General features: G+C 33.1%; 2 protein-coding genes across 2 annotated transcripts in view; both read left to right on the plus strand.

Moving 5' to 3' along the window:
* Positions 1–18908, plus strand: part of mago (mago, exon junction complex subunit) — a 31384-nt gene extending 12476 nt beyond the window's left edge. Inside the window, exons 4-5 of the mRNA XM_076450809.1 lie at positions 8196–8278; positions 18732–18908. Of these exons, the coding sequence (XP_076306924.1) occupies positions 8196–8278; positions 18732–18831 (183 nt within the window). The 3' untranslated portion in view covers positions 18832–18908. The remainder of the gene's footprint in view (positions 1–8195; positions 8279–18731) is intronic.
* LOC143223204 (ribonuclease kappa-B-like) overlaps positions 1–25512 on the plus strand; it is a 514553-nt gene that overhangs the window by 446859 nt on the left and 42182 nt on the right. The window lies entirely within an intron of this gene.

The following is a 25512-nucleotide window of genomic DNA, read 5'->3' on the forward strand; positions in this document are numbered from 1 at the left end:
AGGTATGTTGATGATACAATTGCTGGATTCACATCTACAGAACATGCACTTAGTTTTTTAGTCACATTAACTCGATTCACCCCAACATTAAGTTCACCTGTGAACAGGAAAAAAACTAACCAACTAGCATTTCTTAACCTCAAGATCACTAGAACTGATACACAATTCAAAACAGAAATCCACAGAAAAATCACCCATACTGGATTATACATTCCCTGGGACTCAACACATGAAACAAAACAAAAACTAAACATATTAAGAAACTAAATAAAGATAGCCACAAAACTATGCTCACCCAATAAAATTAATGATGAAATCAACAAAATAAAACAATTCATCAACAAGTTTCCTCAACAAACCATGAAAAAAATTATACACACACACACCCTAGACCAACAACAATATATCCCAAGATATAACAAACTAAAAAACCTTATGCTACTGCATACCATGTGTTCCCAAAATCAGCAAAAAAATAACCAACATTTGGAAGAAATTTAAAACACAACATTCCAGTGAACGTCAAATTTATTCAAAAACCAAGTGTGAAACTGAAGTCCATACTGTGTAAAAACTACATTGACAAACATAATGCCAGCATAATTTATAAAGTACAATGCAACAACTGCCATAACTTATTGGAGAAATGAGCAGAAAAATGGAAACTAGATTCAAAGAACACAAAAACACCACATGTTTTTGAACACTGCAAATCAAATAAACACAACATAACCATAGAAAACTCCCATACTATAAGCAGGGAAACAAATATAAACAAATGCAAAATCAATGAAGTCCTACTTTTACAGCAACTGAAACCAAAATTAATCCAATATAAAGGAACACCTTTATACCTATACTAATTAATAACCTAGCATTGTACTGCAACGCCCCCTACAATCCGGACCCATTTATACTCTCGTCCCAAAGAAATGTCTGCCAATGGTCACTTGCAAACTCTCTCTTTTTTAACCTTAAGATGACCTAGGAAAGTTGAAACGTTGTTCTTTCCTTGTCAATAACTGTTAATACACATACCAGTCATTCTTAAATACAGAATAGTGGTTTGCATGATCCATTAAGGAAGATAACACATTAAAACTCAAAAGAGTAACAATTAATTTTACATTTATTCAAACACCAATTGTAACTTTTTATTTTAATTAATTTAATAAAATTGATGAACTTGATACTGCGATACCAACTTTCAAAGTCTAATAGGCATTTAGCTAAAGTTTTGGATACCATATTTAATAACTCCTTCACTGTTCAGTAAATTCTCAATGTGATGAATGATCTTGATGAAGTGATACCAGTTTCCCAATATCTAGTTTAAAGCAGGACTCTTAACTCACCATGTTCTTTGCATGGAGAGAATTTGGGTGACCACAATAAAATCATGTTCCACAAAATAAGATGTTGGAAATGCAACAAAGAGCTTCTTAACCACTGTCCATAGTGCAGGATAGTGATCAGAAGTTTTATTCTGTAACCAAACTTTTGGTATGATTTCTTAAACTTTGCTTCAGCTAAGTGTAATTTTATAGCCCAATGAGTTCTCCACTACCCCAACTTCCTTGGTATCTAAAAATGGATTTATCATCCAATATGGAATTTTGATCAAAAGAAGATCCTCATATCACTCAGACATATCTTTATACAGCATAAAATGATCAAATGAGATCATCATCTTATATCCCACCTTTCTCTTCTAGCTCAGACAGGCTTGGAAATTGGTATAGCTTATGATGGCCTGTATTATACTTGAATAGAGTTAACTTTGAAATAAATGTAGAGATGACAGATTTGACCTTAATAAGATTGACTTCATTTCCTTGCAGCTGCAAATTAATTTTGTTGAGGTTTGCAAATAATTCTGATAAATAAACAATGTTCATCACTGAGCAAAGCATTTATGTTTTCAAAAATCTCCATAGGGTATCAAAAAGGGCATAAAAGCATCTCACAGAGTTGTCTTTTGATAGCCAGCAAACTTAGAATGTCCCCTAATGGTTTTATCAGCCATTTACATCTGTTTAAAAGCTACCAACATTTTTTTTTTAAACCCAAATAATGCTTAGTTACTAAGCTTGATAAATAATAGTGCAATTCTGTGGTATTTGATATAGTAATTAATTATTTTTTGGTTATTTGACTGTATATATAAAGCCTAAAAATGTTTTGTTTCATGTCCTTCATGTGTGAAATTTTAAAAAGGCTTAGCAACCTACATCCAGCAGCAACCAGATTCAGAGGTCTTAGCTGGAAGAGATAATTGTTTGCTTTACTACTTTATTTACTGTTCAGTATTAAAAAAAGTTTCATAAGTTATTTATAGTTAGTAATAATCTGTATACAGTTACAACAGAAAGTGTTCGTACCCCGGCATCCCAAGTAGTTTTTTGCTCATAACTTAAAAAGTATCACGATAAGGCTAATAGACGTGTAATATATTTTGAATATTATACTAGCACACATCAACATAAATTTTTGTGTAAATTAAACAACAAATAAACTGTTTATAAACAAATAACCAAAAATAGGAGGAGCAGAAAGTGTTTGTACATTTCAGAATGTGTGAAAAATCTGAACTGATATTCCTGTAAAAATTTTGTTTAATTTGGTGAATAAACTACATTATACCATTCCAGAACTAGACATTGGGTTCATAATTATTGGAATTTAGCCAGCAAAAAATTTACTTCCGGCAATTTAGTGCCGTCTCTGTCATTATCTGCTTGGTCATTCATGGTGAACAGGAAACAACTGTCCAATGACTTAAAAACCTGAATTATTGTAAAATACAAGTCTCATGTGTCTCTTTCCAGTATTGCTACACAAATTAATTTGCCAAAAGCTACTGTTCAAAGCTCAATTGCCAAGTTTAAGCTTACAGGATCAACTGCTAACCTCCCTTGTTCTGGACACTCCACCAAAATTCCAGAGAGAACCAAGAGGAAGGTTCTCAGGGAAGTTAGTAGGAACCCTCGTTTAATACGTAATGACATACAGAAACTGGGGTTGAAGTAAGCACCTCTACAGTTATGAACATGTTATGCTCTTCTGGGTTCAAAGCATGCTGTCCTCATATAACTCCATATTTAAAGCCCCTTCATTTAGAAGCACGATTGAGGTATACCAGAAAGCATGTAGATAAACCCTTTACCTATTGGAAGAGTATTCTTTGGTAAGACAAGACTAAAATCGAGCTTTTCGACCACAATGATCTTCGTTATATTTTCCGTAGGAAAGGGGAATGAAATCTTCCAAAGAACATCATCCCTACAGTTAAACACGAAGGTGGCTTGATTATGCTATGGGGTTCCTTCAGCTCTTCTGGTGTAGGCAACCTTCACCGAGTCAACGGAATCATGAAAAAAGAAGAGTATCTTGATATATTAGGCATTTGTATCAAGAATGGTGCTCGGAACTTGCGGCTTGGGCGTCATTGGATCTTCCAGCACGACAATGACCCTAAGCACACATTAAAATATATGTAATATATGGTTACAGAGGAATCGTATAAGCATTCTGGAATGGCCATCACAGTCACCCAGTCTCAACCAAATTGAAAACATTTGGCATGAGTTGAAGACCAGGGCTCATCAGCGTCATCTGAAAAACTTGCAAGAGTTGGGGGCCTTCTGTAAAGAAAAATGGCAGAAAATACCAGTTGAGTACTGTCAAATGATTATGGATGGCTATGAGGAGAGATTGCACCAAGTAATTCACCTGAAAGGCTACACAACTGACCATTAAAAGAGATGCACAAACACTTTCTGCCCCTCCTATGTTTGGTTATTTGTTTATAAACAGTTTATTTGTCCTTCAATTTACATAAAAATTTATGTAGATGTGTTTTAGCATAATATTTATAATATATCACACATCTATTAGCCTAATCATGATACTTTTTAAGATATGAGCAATAAACTCCTTGGGACGCAGGAGTATGAACACTTTCTGTTGTAACTGTACATATGTAATGCTTTTTGGTGTGGATTCCTGTATGTGGTGAGGGAACATCTTGGAGAAGGTTCTGTTCTTTCAGTTTATCTCCTCTGGAATCTAAACTTCTACTCACATGATTGCTGTGTGTGGTGACCCATGAAGGGGAGTAGAGGATCCTGGGGGTTACGGGGTCCAACCCAAGCACACCACTTTGGCCTCGAATTCCTGTAGATGGGCAGTCTTGGGTCAGTCAGCTGGACTACCTGGGCTAGGATCAACCAAGTACCAGTGTTGGATGTTTACAATGGGAATTATTGACATTCTCTTTGATGCTGGTGCTTGGATATAGTGCTCACAGAGCCCTGGCTTTGCTACAGGGTCCTTCTTTAGCACTGTAATGTGTCCCATTGTAGGGGCTCCATGGTGGGTAGGGTCAGTGGGCACTGAAACATTCTTTATTATGGATCCTGCAAATAAAAACATAAATAAAATAGTGAGAAAACAGTCCATAGGTAAATGGACTTCACCTCAGAGGTATGCTACTGCACTTCATTCCACTACTACAGTGGGAGTGCAGACAGATTTCTCTGTGCCTCCAAAAGAATTGTTTTCAAAACAAATGAAAAGTATTTTTACCTCCATGGTTAAAAATGTTGATGAATCAACTTCAACAACCATCTCTGTGCATCATATACATTCCAGCAAATCTCAAGATCCACTTCCTTTGGTTCCAGGTACAGGCATTTCCTCAGGTACTTCTTCTCCCAGATCAGTATGCAGAATGATCATTTGTTCACATCCTCAGTCATTGGAATCCTCTTCCCAACAGCAAAGACCTGTCCAATCGACCTAGGGCAGGATCCATGGAGGTTGATAGACTTCCCTCAAATAAAGACAGTAAAGAAAAAAAGACATAGTCGTAAACAGAATGGCACTCCACCCTGTTTGCCTGCACATAAATAAAAATGGCCACCTTGATACAGAGGAACTGTCGAGGTTTACGTTCTAATCTGGATGACATCAAAACACTAATTGCTTCTTACTATCCTCTGTGTCTTTTCTTACAGCAAACATTTCTGAAACCGGCCGATACAGTCATCTTTAGGTAGTTTTCTTTGTACAGAAATGACAGACTGTGTGATGGAGGAGTGGTGCTGTTGGTTGATCAGCATATGCCCACCCTGTCTTTGTGACTCGACACACCCTTAGAGGTCGTAGCCATCTGTGTTTCCTTGGGCCATACCATTAATGTTTGTTATCTCTACCTGTCGACTGGAGAGACCTATGATCAGTCAGACTCTGATGCTGTCATAGAACAGCTGCCATCTTTCTTTTTAATCATGGGGGACTTTTAATGTACATCATTCCCTCTAGGAAAGTGCTGATATTGATAGGAGTGGTTGCTCTGTAGAGCATATGCCCTCTGATCACAGCCTTTCTCTCTTCCATAGTTCTTTTACTTATTTTTATGCACCAACTCAATCCTTTATTGCTATTGTTCTCTCAATTTGCTCCCATTCACTATTCTTTCATTTTTCATGGAGGGTTGACAATAATCCATGAGGAAGCGATCATTTTCCTATAATTTTGAGAGAGGCTGGCCGTGGTTGATGCCACTCGACATGCATGCCCGAGTGGAAGCTGGATCACGTAAACTGGCCCTCTTTTACTGCTCTCAAAAATTTGATCCTACCATTGTCTGTAAACCATCAATAAATAACTGTATTATACAAGCAGCTGCTCAATGTATTTCTCAAACATCAACATGTTCTCCATGATATCCTTGTCCCTGGTGGAATCCTGTCTGCCATATGGCATGGAAGGCTGAGAAATGGGCCTGGGATACTTTAGTAGGTGTTCCACACACTTGCACCATATTACTTTCCAGCAGGCAATGATGGCACAATTTTAGACATGTTTTGTCCCAAGGTTTATCAATAACGTTGGACAGTGTCATTGGTGATGGTGACACTGTCCAACTTGCAAATGTTTTTAGTTTTTTATAGGCCATTGACCTTTTTAATACTATTTAAATTTTTAAATTATAAATTAGACCATTTTTTAATATGATTCCTTTTTATGAATTGAAGTACAACTAGTTCGATATGAAATTAGAAAATCGTCTTAATGTCAAATAACTTGAAACCAGGAATGGAAAGACCAACTTCAGGTGACTAAATGCTGATGTTTGAACTCACCCGTTAGTCATTCTGGTGAGTTATAATAATTAAAGTTATGCTGCAGAAAGTCTTTTGAAGCTTATATTACTGTACTTTCCCTCTTATTGCTGTAAACTAGATGTAAAAATTGGGTTTGATGCTGTTTAAGTTTTTAACTCACAGTTTATTTTGTTTTACCTTGATTTCTTTTTAAGACTTTTAATAATTCTACTTATAACTTTTTACCAGATGTTTGATGCATGTAGCCAAATTGCTTTGTGCCATAAAACATCAAACCAACCAACCATGTTTTATGTATAATAATTGAAATGTGACTGTACATTACAAAATATTAATTCACTAAAACACAGCCAAGACAAGGTCACTTTGTAAACACTACAAGTCAGGTTTATATTGTTGGACAGAGTAACATGAGTGCATGTGCACCATGTGAATACAAGACTTTTTAGCTATTGAGGCTAACAATTTGTATTTTTGTTATGATTTGTAGTCATTCTGGAACAAATTAAACAACATAAGTTATATTTATTTCCTAAGTTTTTTTATGGTGGGTATCAGGTTGGTCAAATTTACAGACCTTACATAGTTCGGTAGAGAAACTAACAGACAAAATGTAATTTCCTACTGAAAACAAAAAGTTAAAATGTACTTTGGATGATTTGAAAGTACACAAATAACATTTTGGATTCTTGTGACAAAGTATAATTTTTTAATCATAACATGAAAATAACTTCATACTCAGACTAGTAAAGAAACACTACATTTTCACAAATAAATCTTTCTTAAAATTCATTAAAATATATGATTTTTTGTGTACAACAACTTTCAATCTTTACTAAAAGTCTAGCAAATTTTGTGAAGATACACAAATTGCATCAAAATGTATAGTATGAATACTTCTGCATATGTTTATATGATGTCGTACATTATACCAAGCCTATTACAAAAGGGTTAAAATCTGTTTGGAATGTAATGATGATGGAACACTACACAAAATTTCTGTATGAACATCATTGAGGCTATATAGGGTTACATGGATGCTGAGAAAGTGAAACAACAGCCAGAAAATATGGATGAATTGTGGAAGGTATTACACGATATGCAAGATCCTGGTCAGTCAGAAATCCAACCAAAATTGCATTTTTTTTTTCTGCAAAAAGATTCAAAATGAATGGAAGTCAGGAAACAGCTGGAGGAGCAACTTATTCACCTTGGTCTTTGTTAATTCAGTAGCTTCCACAGTTGTTCAAAGTACACTTGCAAGGTCCCTTGATTGGCAGTTACTTTATGATTTACTACAGAAGGAAGATGTTTTGCTTTAGTGAAGAAATTGTAAAGAATCTGGGAATCAAAAGCAGGAGAAAGAACAGAGTAAAAATGTGCTGAAGAGTGTTTCATTACATTGTGATTGGAGACATACTAGAAGGAAACTGGGAGCATATTTATTTTCACTAATGATGCATTGAAATTGATTAATAATATCAGTGGAACTAAAATAACTAATATTTGCTAAAATTGAAGCATCCCAAGTCTTTACTTGTTATTTTCTAGGAGGTTGGAAGGTAGCTGACAAGTTTTTCCTATTTCTACATGAACAGAATGGATTTATTTTAAGACCTTTTCTCACCTGGTGCACATGGCAGCCCCAAGTGTGGATTTCTCACTGACTGAGATTGAGATCCTATAAGATTTAACATTACTTTATAGATAAGGTGTCTAAAAGCATGGTGCATATAAAAGCATATTAAAAACAAAGATCTCACATTGCAAACATTTTAATTGTCTATTTATGTTATTTATCATAATACATTTTGCTTATTTTTGTGCATATTTACTTTATAATTTTCTTTATATACCTAGTTTTTCCTTTGTTTTCATATTTATTTCTTATACTACCTATATGTACATGTTTCAAATTGTCATCTTAATTCAGCAAGTAATTTGCTGATATTTGTAGTGTAACGTTCTATTTATAAACCTTCCAAATATAACTGTAGACACATACGTTGATGTATCATTGTTCAAAAGTGTTGTAAATACTACATTAAAGACTTTTCTCACTAGGAATTAGAAATTGTCATGGGGGATGAACATGTCTCTTTTACCACTTCAAAGATTGGTTCTCTAGTTGATGTCAACCAGAGCAAGTAAGAATACTTTTTGTATTGATAAATTAGCTCTCTGTGTTGGAAGGTATTTATTTCTTTATAGTACATTCAAAAAATAATTATTTGTGTGATTACTGCATCATTTTAAAGATGAAAAATACAATTTACAATACAGTATTTTCCTGCTCTCACAATATTAGATATTGTCATTCATTTCTGCCCCAATATGCAAACGTTTTATTTACACATGCCACAAGATTTCTATTTCTCCCTATTGGAATCAAATGATTCCAAAGCGTGCGTGGTAAATTTTTCCAGATTTTTCTTCAACTCAACATCATAAGGGATGCATTCTTTCCACCACGTTCTTCCCATTTTTTACTGTTGACTACTTTATTATGTTTTTCTTTGTACTTTTCCAGTTACTTTCTTTTAATCTCTCTTTTATATTCCTTACCATTCACTTTGTTTCATTTATAATGTATCCTGTGTATAAGTAATTTAAATTCATGTGTTGTTCTCTGTAGATGAGGTCTCCCACATCTGCTTCCATTATTGATAACCTTCCTCATCTAATGGTTGATCTCATTTTTTATCATCCAAACATTGTTGGTATTTCCTGCCTTATCATGGAATTCCTTCAGTAGGTTTATTGCAGTATATTCTAGACATCCTTTACACATTTTCAGACACAATTTGCAGAATGTTATCTTTGCTTCTGTCTGTTTTGTATTTGGTACTCACAAGCCTCACATTCCATGATCTTTCAATTTTACCTTAGTTTTATTTCAGGCAGGTTTTCTCTGGCATACGTCTTTTTTTTTTCTCTCTGTATTATTGCTCATACCTTTAATGTTTTATGTTTCCCTTTATTTAGTGTTCTATTTACATATTGGATTTGTTGAGGGATACCTTTTATACCCTCCATTTTGGGGCTTTTGCCATCTTCTGTTAATTCCCTCCTTGTATGGCTTCTGTGCTTTTGGGTTAGTATTAAGTATGACACTGCTGTTTTCCTTTCCATTATGAATAGGATTTTATGGTCTGCTCATTTTCTTTTCTTATCCCTATTTTGGTGGGGTGTTACTCCTGTAGGTGACAACTTTTGCACTTCCTCTCTTATCACATATTAGATCTGCTATTTTGGGACCCCTTACACAATATTCACATTCTTGCATGCCATGCTCAGGTACTTTTGCTCAGATTACAATTTTCTCATCCTAGTGCATTCTATCCATCAGAGTGATCTCTCAATTCTCTTTTTTTTCTGGCAGCTTTGTCTTTCATGAGATTATCCCCACACAGATCTCTTTACTGCATCTTTTAATTTCCCATAAACTCTTATTTGGTATCTGGTATTTCCTCCTCCAGCTAGGGCAGTTGAGGCCTTCAGCTCAGTTTGGTCTAACATTTTCCTGTAAGTTATCTATCCTCTTATTTTATGGGTAATTTCCTTGATCTCTACCATTCTATGTTAAGTTCATCTGATGGCTCCTTTATGGCCAGCTCAGCCATAGCTTCTGTGACTTCTCCAGCTCTAACTTCTGCCCTTCTTCATCCACTTTGTTCACCAGTACTCTATCCAAAACATTCACATTATTCATTTTCACACTTGGTTCTTATTCAGTACTAGGTAGGGAGATTGGGCTTATATCTACAGGTAGCTTTATTTTAGCTTATTCCATTCACTCTTCAGCAGTCATTTATTAACATAAATAGAAAGCATTCTGCAGTTACTCATAGAATAACACTTTTTATTCAGCAAATCCTACACTCATAGAGTCTAGTATTTCCAGCACATCAAATCCTGTATCTCTGGTGCCAGAATTACTCTCCTGGTTTTCAGACTGTTAATTTTCAGTTTCCTTGATGTTGTGTTGTCAGGTAGCCTTGTTCATTACCCCCCCCCCCCACCAAGTGCATTCATGTGTTTTTTCCAGGTTACTTGTCATCCTTGACTGCATCTTTTATTCCTTTATTTTACCTTTATTTGCTTCACTTTCCTCATGTTCCATATTTTACCTTCGCTTCAATCATAATTCCTCCTCTATCACTGTGTATGTCAGTTATGAGATTGATTTCCCATGATGTTTCTCATATATTTTCCTACTCTCTCTTCTTTATCTGGATCTTTCTTTCTTACTCAAGGCATCTTCAGCTAGGGAAGGTAACCCCTTTCTTTTGTCTAATTCTCTTCCTTTCATTTCCCATGTTTATTCTCATTTTCATCCAAATTGACTTCTGTGTATGGTTTGTGCTCTTTGTTGTTCTGCTGCCTGTATGGCTTCTTTCTTGCCTTCCTATGCAGTTTTCCTTGAGTCAAGATCTTTCTCATTCTACCCTCAACAATTGTATTTGGCCTTTGTCCCATTGGCTTACTTCCCTTTATTGTCTGTCTCCCAGACTATTTTTTCAGTTGTCTTCTGTTCAGGTTCAACATCCTTATCTTCTCCCTGGCATCTTGTCTTCACTGTTCTATCAAGGAAATTTCTATATTCAGACAGAAATTCCTGTATTCAGACATGAGGACTGCACCTAATATGTTCACCTCCCCTTATCTACACCATATTGCATTTCCTTTCTCATTGGGGTTTTGTCTTCTACCTTGACAGTTTTTCTTGTTTTGGTGTGACTGTAACTGAATAAGTTTCTGTTCATCATTATTTTTTCCTTAAAGTTTCCCTTGCCTCATTATTCATTATATTGATAATGCTTAATGGCAAGCAGTGCCTGAACATGTATCCTTTAGTTAAAATTTGCAGAGTACTGCTATGTTTAATTGTGTTTTCCATGGATTTTCAAGTGTTTACTGGTGAGATGAAGTGTTTCACAAGATTCCTTGACGGTAAATAATTTCACATAGTTTTTGCTTTGTAAACAACCACTTTTGGTATGTACCACCCATGGACTCCATTGGTAAAGAAGGGAATAGCTGTCCATTTCTGTCAAGCCTTGGTTGAATAAATTAGTACAGTATGCTTTTAGAATAGGGTTTTGTGGTCAACCATTGCACTGTCTCCAGTGATGACATTTTACCTGACTTTCTACCATGCATTAATCCTCCTTTATTCCAGTGGAGTATGGGAGCCCTTACCTCTTTCCTGTTCCAAGCCACTGGAGTGGTTGACTGTGAAGGCACTCTTCTAAATTGGTTCCACAAAAAGATTGTTATAACCATTAATTCATGAGAAGACCAGTGGTGTTCTGTTGATGTATTATAACCATTAATTCATGAGAAGACCAGTGGTGTTCTGTTGATGTATATGAGACATGGTCTCCAGAGAAGTTCAGTTGTTGCCTCACTGGATAATGTGGCATCCTGATACCATTTATACAACTACTGGAGCTGAGCTGTTAAAAATGCAGTTCACCCCTTTGATTGGGAATCCTCTTACTACCTCATGAATGTTGGTATCCCATGACTTGGTTCTGTATTCAGAGTGAACCAGTTAATGAAACTCCTCACTTATCTTTCAGGTTGTCTGTCTTCCTTCCTCAATTTCCTCTGTTTGTATTGTGAGTCACTGTTGTGGTGTGTTGGATTGTTCCAGTTCTATCCTTAGCTATCCCTCCCCCTCTCTTCTTAAGGAGAAGTTAATTACATTTAGAAGGTCTCAACCTGTTTCAGGGTTGTGTGAGTTGATTGCATATGATAGACATCCTTTTGGTACCGATTGTCCAGTTTTTGATCGATATCTCAGAATTAATTCTTGTGCTATACCTGGGAATTGAAGTGGTTCTCAGTTTTTCGGTTCTTGGGTTTGAGATGAAGATGTATGATCCTCATCCTATCTCCTTGTGTATGCTAATACACTGCAAGGAGGTTTGGATGTAGTTGATTTACCAAGTACTGTCCACTGCAGCTTACCACTCTACATCTAGGGGCACACCCTTATTTATCCACTTTTCTCTTTGTGGGATTGAGTTACAGTTTCTTTCTATGTTTAGGACCACATTTCTACCACATTCTCTCCCACTTGGATGTACTCCTTTCATTTTCTGCTGCATTATCTTACATATTCCATGCATGGATGAAGAATATATTTGCCTCAGAAGGGGTGTGGTTTCTCTCTTTGGATCTGATTCTCATCTATGGAGATATCCTTTGGACACTTTGGAGGGAGGAGGTACATCTGTTTTTCCCTTGCACTGGTCCTCCATCCTAATCATTGTGGGATTTTAGCTAACCTTGTGAGAGGAAGGAAGTACTGTATTGGAAGTTGTAATTTTCCTGAACTTAAAATGTGTTTCTGATAAGTACTTCCCTTCATTCACACTTCTGGTGCTTTTGCTTTCTGCCAAATTTAGAAGTGATGGCTCTGTAGAGATGCATAGATGGTGTTACTTTTGTCACGTGAGTGTTCAATGCTCCTTTTGGTGGGGAAGTAATGCATGATGATTTCTCACATATGTGAGAAACATTGGAATCAAGTGATTCCAGTAGAGGGGAGGAGATGGCTTGTGGCATGTGTAAACAAAAAGTTCACATATAGAGGGCAGAAATGAACAAGAAAAGCTAATCTTGTGAGATGAGTGAAGTACCTATCAGAAATATATTTTCAGCATGGAAAAATTGCAATTTTTCTATGGTTGTGTTTTCTGTTCTTCCCTATGTGAAGTATCCATGATTCCTCCCATATATTAAGTAGCTTACTGTTAATTTTAGACTAATTTTTGTTGGTTTATCAGTATGAAAGTTATATAAATAAGCAGGTTTTAAATTCTGTTTTCACCAAATAATACAGATATAATCGTAGGTGTTATACCTGTTTAAAAATGCATAATTTGGATTATTTTATCTCTTAAACATTAGTCAAAATTCTTTAGAAAATTTCATAAACTTTGGAAAAGAATAAAATATTTAAGGAGCTTGTAAATATTGGATGATTTCAATATGTAATCATGGTATATAGTCATATTACATAATTGGCAATTAAGTTATGTAAGCTGTTGAGTAGATTAATTAAACCAAAAAAATATGAAAGTTAATTTTTGTATAATAATAATTTATAATTAGAAAAGAAGTAAATTAAAATTGAATAAGCATTAAGATCTGCAGCAATAACATAAAATGAATAAGAACTTGCTAATGTTATTTATATTTATGTATTTATGTAACTTGAGATAAATGTTGTTTAATATTAAGACTGATGCAAATTGTTTTAGTAGTATGCATTGCTGTTTTAAAGCTTCCAGTTATGGTTTATGGGACTTCTATTAATGCAAAATATATAAGGATAAACATTCCAGATCTAGGCTTAGGTAATGCTATTATTATTACAAAAAAACGTTTTTCCTGATGCATAAGAATTAAAAACAATGCATTAGTAATAAGGGCCATAAAAGTGTATTTTAATTTGTTTAAAAATATTTTTGTGGGAACATGAGGGATAAATTTTTTTGAGGTTATAAATGCTTATAGCTTTAAAAGGTGCAGTATTTATTTTATTTATAGTTAAACATTTTTAATAGATATAAGTGGTTATATTATGAAATATAAAAGAACTCTTATTTATAGCACATAAAAACTGGACCAGCAACATTAGATATGAACATTTTAATATTTTGAGTGTCATAATGTGGTTGTAATAAAACTAAGACTGAGGCAATAAAGTAAACTGAACTTACATGAAATTATGTACCAATTAAATGAAAATATTGACATATCATAGTGTATAATTCCTGACAAAGGCATAATAACAGTAACTAGATTTTTTCTATATTTGTAGCACAGTAAAAAATTTTATGAAATTGTCTCATTGAATGTGAAGCAAGAAAGTTAAGAAAATAGTTAATTTGAATTAAAGATCTGTAGCAGTGGGAATTTGGCAGATTTAAAAGAAAAGAGTATTATTTATGGACCTTACATCTTTCAGAGAATCATATTTCTGTTAGGATTGTGAAATCAGAACAGAAATTTTAATGTTTAGTGGTCTGGTTGTTTTTAAGTGTCAGTAAGAATAGAGCAATAGGTAGATGTTACTTCACTTGAATTAAAAAGTAAATTAACTGATTACCATTTGAAGGCTATGGTAATTTTTTTTTACTTGTGATGAAGAAATGTTAGGTAATGTTTCAACATAGTAAAATACTGCTTCCCAGGTAAGAAATGAAAACCAGGATATTTAGAAACACTTGGTGACATTTTGGTTTGCTGAAGTTATTGTATGTTTGTATCAGAAATGTTTTGGTTAATTTCTCCCAAAAATCCTATTGTAATTTGCATTTTATTTTTGAGTTAAGATTCAAATTAGTACAAATCTCAAATGTTTGCCTTACTAAACTTGTGCCATTTGAGGAAAATTGTTAGTTTGTATGAGAAGTCCTGTTAATCTTATCTTCTGGTTCATGCAGCTGTAGTTCAGAACATTCATGATATTCTCAAGTATTAAGTAAATTAATAAAAGGAAAGATTGATTTTCTCCAGTTTTGTAATAAATTGGCTTAGATTTTGTGAGCTAAGAATTATTGAAAAGTTAGATTTTTCCTTTTGCAGGAAAGAAAATTAACATAAATATTTGCTGTGTATGGTTTCTAAGTTATGCAAAAATGATTTGACTTGGTTTGATCATTCTGGCTGGAGTTGGATGATGTAGTACTTACTAATCAATTCATGAACAGTCCTAATAATTAGTTAAACTAATTGATTAGTACAATGTTATTTGAACCACTGAACATACAAGCAAAATTATAAAAGTTAGTAGAAGGTGTTGGAATAATAAAAAATAGTAATAACCAGAAATATTAATTTTAATTGATTATTTTTTATGACAGTTGATATTGGAATTTTGATTGATTGTAATTTTAGTTAATCAGTGAACTACTTACTGATGTAATTGCTGCTTGTAAGTTATTTATGTTGACAAGCTTTAACTAGAGCAGAGAAAAGCATTGTGGGAATAGAGAAAAAAGTACAGTAACACCATTCACAGCAAAGTGACCAAAGAGTTGAATTAAATTTATTCAATTTAACCATTTGCCTTATGGTCCTGAAATTATTTTAACAAATATGTATATGTTTTGTATTTTACGTAAAAAACACATTTTACCAAAAGTGAATATAAATTGTTTATCAAGAGGTTACAAATTCATAAAAATAGTTACAAATTAAACTGAGTCAATACTTTAAACTTATTTATTAGTGGTTTCAGAAAGGTCAAAGAACAACAGTTTTGTAACTGAGTGATGCACATTGTTGGCATCTTACTGTTATAGCTGGAATGGCTTCTAAATTAACAGTTTCATAATTAGTTTAGAATATATGTTTATTTGAGTATACCAATGTATATATTTCAAATTTGAATGCACTTTCTGTTTATACTTAATAATAATCATGCTGTCAGAATGTATTACAGTTGTAAACATGTTAAGGAAAAGGTAACATCATGCAGCCTTTGTTCTTGACTTTCAACCAAGCATGTTTGTATTTATGTATGGACTTGTAAGAAGGTAGATTATTCAAACAGGTACAGTGTTACCCATTTATGTGGATGCTGTTGGGCCCATGTAAAGATTGTCAACATAACAGGTTGTTGACATTGGCATTTTAAGATGGTTGCAAGTTGTATAGAAAAATTGATTTTTATTATTTTCCCTATTTTCCAGGGTTCCATGTTCTAACTTTGTAAAGTTTAAGCATTATTTAACTGACTATACATTTAATATACTTTGGATTTTATAAAATATCTTGGTCACTGACTTTTGAGTGCTTATGTACTGTTCTTCATAAAAAACAACAACATCATAATAACTGTTTACGTATTCTCATCAACATAGCATGCTGAGCAGTAATAGTCAGACCCTTGGAGTGGCTGTCTTTATAAGATTTCCAAGTTTTTCTTCATCATCTGGGTTGTTGTCTATGATTTGTATAAATCCAGTTTTACATTATAGGTGGTCAGCCAATGCTATGACTGGTTACATATTCTCATCAACACAGTATGTTGAATGATACTAGGCAGACTTTCTAACTAGTTATATTAAATGATATAAACTCTCATTCAGGAATGCATCCATTATATCTTTTGACACCTGTTTTTCCACATGTGTTTTTCTTGCATCTTCCAACAGCTAATCTAAAAAATAAAAATCTTTTTACTGTGTATTACAACAACATATTTACATATTTATTTACTTGATATGGTTTTTGCACCCATGACTGTTTTATTTTCAAAGCAGAATACATATTAATAACCTATTTGAAAAAAAACAACCAATCATGTAGAAGGAGAAAAAATAAAAAAATATATAGACAAATGAATTTATACACAAAATTAGCATTATAAAGCTATCAGCACAGAAGTCATATAAAAAGACTAATAGAAAATGTCTCAACTACAAATACTGAAAGCCACAAAATCATCAAAACTGACAAAAAATTTAGAGGCTAATAGGGGATTTGTAAAATACTGAAATGCATAGTTCATACTTTTTAATTATGGCTTGAAATTGCTTTTGGAAGTGCCCTTATTGCATGTTATCAATGTAGACATCAAAACAATGAACCTGGAATTGTAGTTGTTGTGAGATTGCTAAGTTTTTCTTCATTTTTCCAGTTTAAAAATATAGGTGGAGTCAGCATATGTTACCACAATACAATTACCTCATTGACTGGTTTTCACGAAAGATTCCACTACTCATATGTTGTGTGGTATAGCTATGGATGTTTCCAAAGGCAGATATACTCACACTATGCACTTACAACCTGTTCTGCATGATTCCAGAGTTCTTAAAATTTTTCCTATTGACATCCCTGAATGATTCTTGAGGTGTAGGGACTGGAATTTTCTGTAAACATCAGCCACTATTCATCTAAAATTGACATTAATACAGTGAGGCACTTTTTTGCTACAGTGAAGAGAATTAAGGTGCAAGAACTTATAACAAAGATGGGATATTGACTTAAGTGGGAAGCATTGTCATACAGAAACACGTAATTGATGGTTTAGAACTGTATTTAAACAAGTGTGTAACTTGGGGACTTGTCTGAAGCCTTACTAAGACTGTGGACTAATTATAAAAAGTGGAGTATTTCCACAGTTCTCTTCCTCTCTTCCCTTTTATTTATTTAATTTTTATTCTCTTGCTTTAGATTTGCTTTTCTTTAATCCCAGCAGTTTAAGAATAGTCAAACAGATTGGAAACTGTATAACAGTTCAGTAACATTTCAGACATTTGTGTGCATGAAAATAATGTTTGTTTTTCACTTGCTTTCCTTTATTGTCCATGTTCCAATTATTTTTCACTTAACAATCATGTACCTGCATTATTGTGGAATCTCTGATTTTTCCTGTCAATTGTTAATTCACCTGAATACAACAGTACATTGGTTTGAACTATTACAGGAATAACAAGTTAAACATTTTAGCTGAAATGGTAGTTATAGGTTTACATATTTGGGGGAACATTTGGTTTATATGTTGAATCACTTTGGATTTCTTTTTAAAAGTTGTAATGGTGTTACAAGTGTTCATACCTCTGCAGTTGAAGGAAAAAAACTACAGTTAGATCTTCTGCTCAGATTACAGAAAAATGCAACTGATTATAAAAGTTAATTATACTTTCTAGCTGTTTTTAGCATACTGGTAAGGTTAAGGGTTTATGGTTCTAACAATTAGGGATTGATCATTGAGTTTGTGGTGTTGGAGCTAGGGTTGAACAGTCCAAAGGTTGTGTCCTATTTGAGTAGACTACCACAAGATTTGAGAGTTGGCAATTTTAACTAGCTGTCTTCCTTCTAGTCTGTCAGTTTAAATTTATGGATAGCTGTTGCAGGTTTCTCATATGTAATTTTTCATGAACATCCAAAACAAAGCCAACTGTTAGGTACAAACAGCACTGTTAGATAATTGTGTAGCTTTGTGCTTAGCAGCAAACAAATGTAACTTGTAATGGAAAAAATGCATGTTGAAAAAAAAATCTCACTTATTTCAATAACTTGGTTTTTTTTTATTTAATTAAACATTTTCCAAACCCTAGTTTTTGCATTTATCTGAAATAAAATTTCAATCAGTTTTAATAAACATTTATTCCATTTTTTTTCGTGCTGTTTATGTGTAATTAATTTTTTCTGGTTATTGCTCTTCTGCCTGATATACTTATATTACTGGTCTTTGTTGACACTATCATTTTTAAATAATGGAAAAGTTCTTTACATAAGTTTATATTATCCTGCTTTTATTCTATACATTACTATTATTCTGAAGACAACCAAAGTATAATGATTTTTAACTTCATATTATATTTAGTTACAAATTGAGTGTAATAAATATATATATATATATATATATATATGGTACTTTTGTAAATGAACTGATCATATTTCTTGTGGTTTTCATGGGTATTAAAAAAATATTTTGTATAATCTTCAAAACAACTTGGTTGTTCTTTTATATATTACAAGCTAGATGTTTTTTTTTTTTTTACTGTTGTAGGTTTATTGTAATACATAGTGTGATTTTCTGAAATGTTTTCATTTTTTTTTCCATTTCAGAGATACTGAAGGCTTACGTTGTTTTTACTACCTTGTTCAGGACCTGAAATGTCTTGTGTTTTCTTTAATTGGACTTCACTTCAAAATTAAACCTATCTAATTACTTTTCTAAGCGTGAAGTATTTCATGTACACTACCATTTATTTTATATTAAACATTTAGTTTCTTTATCCTGAATGCTTATTAAAGTATAGTGTTTTTTTCACATCTTATACAACACAATGAGTGAGTGAGTCAGTATTAAGAGTTGAAGAAAAAATGTCATCTACACCTCAACACTTAGATTGTTGCTTAGAATGAAACAATATGCCTTCATTGAAGAAACAGACATATAGCCCTTGTTATGTAAGGGATTCTACAAGTATGAATTGTTTTTAATGTCATGTAAAAATGCTAAATGTCTAATATCTTCTTCTTAATACTGAATAACATGCATGTCTGTAAGTGCAAATATATATATAAATTTTTAATCCATACAAGTTTCATTATACACTTTAAATCACAAAAGAGATTAATTCTCAAGTGTTTTGTCATTCTTAACCATCTTGGTTTGGATAAATATATAATATTAGTAGTACAACAATTTTCAATAGGCTAATGGCATCCAGCCTTGTAGAATTTAGTTACATCCTTTCTCTCTGTTATTTTCATCATACTTTCTTATTTACTACTTAAAAACTACAGAACTGATAGAGTCTTGAACTTGTTTCTTCTATGTTAACCTCCAGAACATCAGATTGTTTTGTTAATCTTTACATGCTTGCTATTTCTTATGATGCAATTGTGATGTATGAAAAACTTGTAGATCCTAGAGGTCTTGCTACAAAGTGATAAAAACTCTATAACCCAAGTGTTTTTTCCACATACTGTGTAAGGGTTTCATTTCCAATACAATGTAGCCAGCAATGAATGATAGTGTCATGTGAGAAGGTATTAAGGATACTTTTCTTTACAATTAATGTAGAAAAAAAAGTGTGTGTGCATACAATAAATGTTTTTAAGTAAAATAAAGGTGTTATTGGTTTCACCTGTGCTAGAAAAAATATTTTTATTCTATGCTTATTACTTTCATATAGTGTGAACCTTACATTTCTTAAAACTTATTGTTTATTTAAGGTTATTTTTCATATCTGTTTGTATAAATTCTTTAACTTAACATTTCTTCTTCAGTCAGTCTCCATGTTTCACCTCTATTTTACTTAAACATGTAAGTATAGTTTTATTTTTATATTCATATGTATTTTACCCAATTTTAAAGGAAATTATCCCAATACTTTTTTTTTTTTTTTGTAATGCTCTTGTCACTGGCTATGTTGTACCAGAAATGAGGCGCTTACAACAGATATGGAAAAATATACTAAACATTTCTTGAAAAACTTGATGTCACTTGATTCTTTTATATATTACTCCTTTGAGTACACTACTATTCTCAGTTTCCCCTGAGAAAGAAAGGTCCATCTTACAGAGTAAGCTATTCATGACTATGTTTTCTGCTTTCATTTGTCTGGTATGAAACATAGCAGTAAAGTCAAAGTTTGGGAACTACTGCAGACTCCTTACTGTTTTACTTTTAATCTTAAAAGTTTGCCATTCCCAATGAGAATAGATTGAACTTTTGACCATAGAAATTACTAATCGTGATAATGAAATTAATAATCCTTTGCTGATTTAGATATAAATGTATTATTTATACATGTACATGATATAATAAAACTTATATAAAAGTTACCCCCAACTTTAATGTTACCAGTTTTCATTGTCAACCATTCATCATATGTATGAATTAGTATGTTAATATCTTAGACACTGCTTAATTGAAATAATGTTGAAATAATTATTGTAACTCATTCAGTATTTTTTATTTTTTTTAGCCTTTCTGTCATTTGTAAAGAATGCTAATAAATGTCTTCCTTGTGTGAATCTTAAAAAGAAAAATATTAAAAAGGTAGTACAATTTCTTCATACTATTTCACAATGTTAGTATAGGATATGATGATTTTTAAACACTGTCCTTTCCCCAGTTGTCAACTTGTATACTGTATGGTACATTGATGTGCTGGCAAATATTGTTTTTATATGTTTGAAGGTATAATATTTTTAAATTTGAGTTAACCCAATTGTCAGCATGTTAGACTGTGGAGTTGAGCAGCCCAAGGTTGGTGATGGGTATTACTGATTATTTGTAGTTTGTCACTTCATAATTATGGATGATTAGTGGAAGTAGCCTTTGGCTTTGTATGAAATCCAACAAACAGAGAAAAACTTGACAGCTTCAGTGGCAACTAAAAAGGAATCAGTAACCTTAAAAATATGCTTGCTTGTTACAAATGCGATTATAAAGCCAGAACATCAAGCTGTCAAGCATATTACAGAAGACTTGTAATAGAAACTTGGAATATGTTCCGTTTTGATTTTTTTTTTTTTGTAAGCTACCTTATAGTAGCTTTGCTTCAGCTATGTTCAAAAGAACTAATGAGATAAACATCAGTTTACTGGTTATGAATTAGTTAATTCTGCCTTATTTTAACTATTTTATAAAAAGCCAGATATGAATTCTCTGAGTCTAAAATTTTAGACCTAGCAGCTTATAAGGTGCTCCCTTATAATATAGTCTGTGGGTGGATTAATGCTGCTAGACAACATATTTCAATATCGTAGATGGGCAGAGCACAGAGAGGCCTTTGTGTAGCATTGTGCTTAATAACAAACAGTAACAAAGTTTACAAGGCATGTCACCCATTTACATAAAGTACAAATACAAATTATACCAGTCAGAATATCTAAAGTCATGTAACTGTGTTTGGTGATATTTCTTATTGTTGCTCATAATTATTATGCTGAACTTCCTTGTGTCAGCCTTATTATCAAATTTGAGGTTAACGTGTTTCATATGATACGAACAAAAAAATATATTACAAACTATGAGTACTGTAGTTAGATGGAGTTCAAATACTGAGCAGAAAATCTATTAATTGGGGAAGCTCTTCATTTTGTCATGGTAACTTATTACTGGAATGTTGTTCTCAATGAAGAATTAATAAATTTATGATTAGAACTACAACTATTTTTTTATTCATTCACTAGTGCTTTAAGTTACATTCTATATAACTTTCAAAGTAATCATCTATAAGGGTGTAATTTAGTTAACATTGCAAAAAGGTATGTTACTTCCTTAGATTTTAATCACTGAATTTTCCACTCTTCAATTTTTCCTTTGCACAACATTGTCTGCTGAGTAAACATGGGCCATTTGGGAACTGTGAAGTAGTTCTCAGAAATCCTTGCCTTGACAATATTTGTTTGGTATATAAATTTGTAAAAAAACATAATGGACCAAAAGGAGCTTATTATTTCATAAAGGATGTCCATTCCAACTCCTGATTATAAATTCCCTCTGATTCTTCATCCCTTCAGAGAAAGCAAGTTTAAAGATTTTAGCCTCTCGTCATAGGACAATCCCATTATCCCAGGTATCACCTTAGTGGCTCTTTCTGAGCCGTCTCTAACAGTTCAGTGTCTTTCTTGGGAAAAGGAGTACAAAACTGTACACAGTACTCTAAATGAGGCCTTACAAGTGACTTGTACAATGAAACTATTAATAATATCCTTTGTCCTATATTCAGTATTTATGTAAATGCAATCTAAAATCCTACTGCTAACTACAATACATTCTTTATATGATTTAAGTGAGCTTTCAATCACGACACCAAGATCTTTTTTCCAGTCAGTATTTAAATTAAATTATAATGATAATTTGAATTGCGAGAGCGTACATGCATCACCTTGCATTTTGGATAATTAAACATCATATGCAATTTATTGGCATAATATGTCAGACAATCTAAATCTTCCTGTTAAGTTTGCAGCACCTCTGATACAGTTAGCCACCCTAAAAATCTTAATGTTATCTAGAAACTTCAACATTATATCAGTCATTTTAGAGTAAATTTAATTAATATAAATCACAATTAGTAAAAGACCCAGCACAAAGCTCTGAAACATAACACTTGTAACTGTGATCCAGTCAGATCTAACTCCATTTATTGCTATTCTTTGCTTTCTACTCTCCAGATGAATTTTTATCCAGTTTAATAACATTACCCTTAAAACCACAGATTTAGTTTTTGTAACAAGTCTTTTATGAGGCACTTTATCAAATACTTTCTCATAGTTTAAATAAACCAAATCCACAGTATTTCCTTCATCAACTCCTGCTGTAACATCCTCAAAGTGTAACAGAAGTTTTGTTAAACGAGACTTTCCATCAGTGAAATCGTGCTCATGCTTTGACACTATATTAAACTGCTTTAAGTTATTTTGCAATGCATCTTTAATCACCTTTTCCAAAACCTTTCCAGTTACTGATGTGAGACTACCTGACCTATAATTGCCCAGACAATGTTTGTTACTTCCTTTAAATATTTAACTAATGTTAGCCAACTTTCTGTCTTCTAATACTTTCCAGTACTCAATGACCAATAAAAAATATTAAATAGTGGTTCACAAATAAAATCTTTAAGGTCCTTTAGAAAAGATAAAAGTTGTTTAGTCCAGTGGATTTATCGGTTTTTAGGTTCCCCACTTTTCTTGTACCCTTTAGTGTGGATTCCTGTACGTGGTGAGGGGACCTCACAGGAAAGGTTCTATTCTTTCAATTTATCTCCCCTGGGATCTAAACTATCTTTTATTTGCTGAACATGTTTTGAACCATTCTTCCATTTCTATTTGTACAGATGGTTCGAAAACACGTGGCTGTGTGCACTCTGCCTTGAATTGTTGTTGTTTGGTGGTTGAGTGGAGAATCACTTCTACAGCTTTTGTGTTAACTGCTGAACTGTACGCCATTTTTCTTGCCCTGGATCACACGGAAGCGAAGCAGGACTCAAATTGCACTATTTATACTGATTCGCTTAGTTCTCTACTGGCCCTCGAATCACTTCCCGTTAGTTCACATCCTGTTCTTACCGATTTTCAAAACCAACTTGCCCATTTCTCTTTAACACCTACATCTGTCCAGTTTTTTCTGGATACCTAGTCACGTTGGTATTTGAGGGAACGAGCTCGCCGACACTGCAGCTAAATCTATCTACTCTGGCACTATCGCTGCTGTGCCTGTTTCATACATGGGCTTTTGTCCTATATGCAAGGCTCGGCTTTGTGCCTAGCTGACACTCAACTTGGAGTGAGCAACGTGAAAACAAGCTTTTCCAAATAAAACCCAACATTGGACTTTGGCCATCTTAATTTTATAAAGATCAGAATAAGGAAGTTGTTCTAACTAGACTACACATTGGTCACAATTTTTTAATTCATTGTTTTCTTTCATCTGAAACTCATGCACCAATGTATAGTCTGTGTAACACTCAGGTCACAATAAGCCTCACTTTATATGCAAAAACGGCTCATTTGGGTTGAGAAAATATTTTACATAGAAGAGCGAACAACGTTTCGACCTTCTTCGGTCATCGTCAGGTTGGTTCTCGACATCACTGAAGCCTCACTTTAGTTTCTTGCCGTCGTTATGACTCTTTTAACGAAGGCACTATTTTAAACATGTTCTGTCCCAAGTTTTTTTATAACATTAGACAGTGTTATTGGTGATGTTATTGGTTTTTAGTTGTTTAAAAGCCATTAATCTTTTTAATGTCATTTGAGTTTTTTAATTTATACATTAGACCTTTTTTAATGCAATTCCCTTTTAAGGATCAAAGTATATCTAGTTCGATTTGAAATTAATAAATGGCGTTAACATCAAATAACTCGAAACCAGGACTGGAAAGGCCAACTTCAGGTGACTAATGCTGCTGTTTGAACTACCCATTAGTCATCCTGGCAAATTATTATTAAAATTTTACAACAAGTCTTTTAAAACTTTTATTACTTTACTTTTTGAAAATGGCCATAATGTCAAATATCTCAGAATCAGGACTGGAAAAGCCAACTTCAAGTGACTGAAGGTGGTTTTTATACTTACCTATTAGTCTTCCTGATGAGTTATGATAAACACAATTATATTATACAACAGAAAGTCCTTTACAACTTTTATTGCTGTGGTTTTTCTCTTACCACTGTAGACTAGATGTAAAATTGGATTTAATGCAATTTTTGTTTTTTTAATTCAAATAGTAAAGTTTGTTTTGTTTTACCTTAATTTACTTTTATGAATTTTACTTTAATTTTAACTTTTTACCGGATGTTTGGCATAGAAAACCTAGTTGTTTTGCACCATAAAACACCAAACCAACCAATTTTTCTTGTATAATTTCAGAACTTTACTATCTCTCGATTTTCTGAAATCAACTCTCCACTATAATTTTTAAGAAGCCCAATCCCCATCCTAACATTTTGCTTATCTTTCTTTACCCTCTAATCATGCTCCTGAATTCGCATAATTGCTTTATTTTGCTCCTATTAACTCCACGTCGTACTCTATCTACATGCCTTATAGAGTTGCCTACAATTGTAACTTTCCTATTTTTTGCACAAAATACTATCATCCCTTTTGGATTCTCTTATCGCTAGCGAATATTTGGAATAAGTTGCTTAATTTAAAACCCAAGCCTATACTTGCCTCTAATGCATTATTTTCCAATTTTTTAGCCTTATTTTCTTTCTCAGCTCTCGAAATACTCTTTGCCAACTGTAAGGGTTTTTAGGATCAGTGAGGAAGAAAAAGTTAATGAAAAACAAATGGCAATGGAAAATTAAATTTATGAAGAAGATACAGAATTTACATAATTTATAAAGTACAAGAACGTACATGTGTAAAATTCCAAAAAGA

Source organism: Tachypleus tridentatus, chromosome 8, assembly GCF_004210375.1.
Source record: "Tachypleus tridentatus isolate NWPU-2018 chromosome 8, ASM421037v1, whole genome shotgun sequence".
NCBI classification, from domain to species: domain Eukaryota; kingdom Metazoa; phylum Arthropoda; class Merostomata; order Xiphosura; family Limulidae; genus Tachypleus; species Tachypleus tridentatus.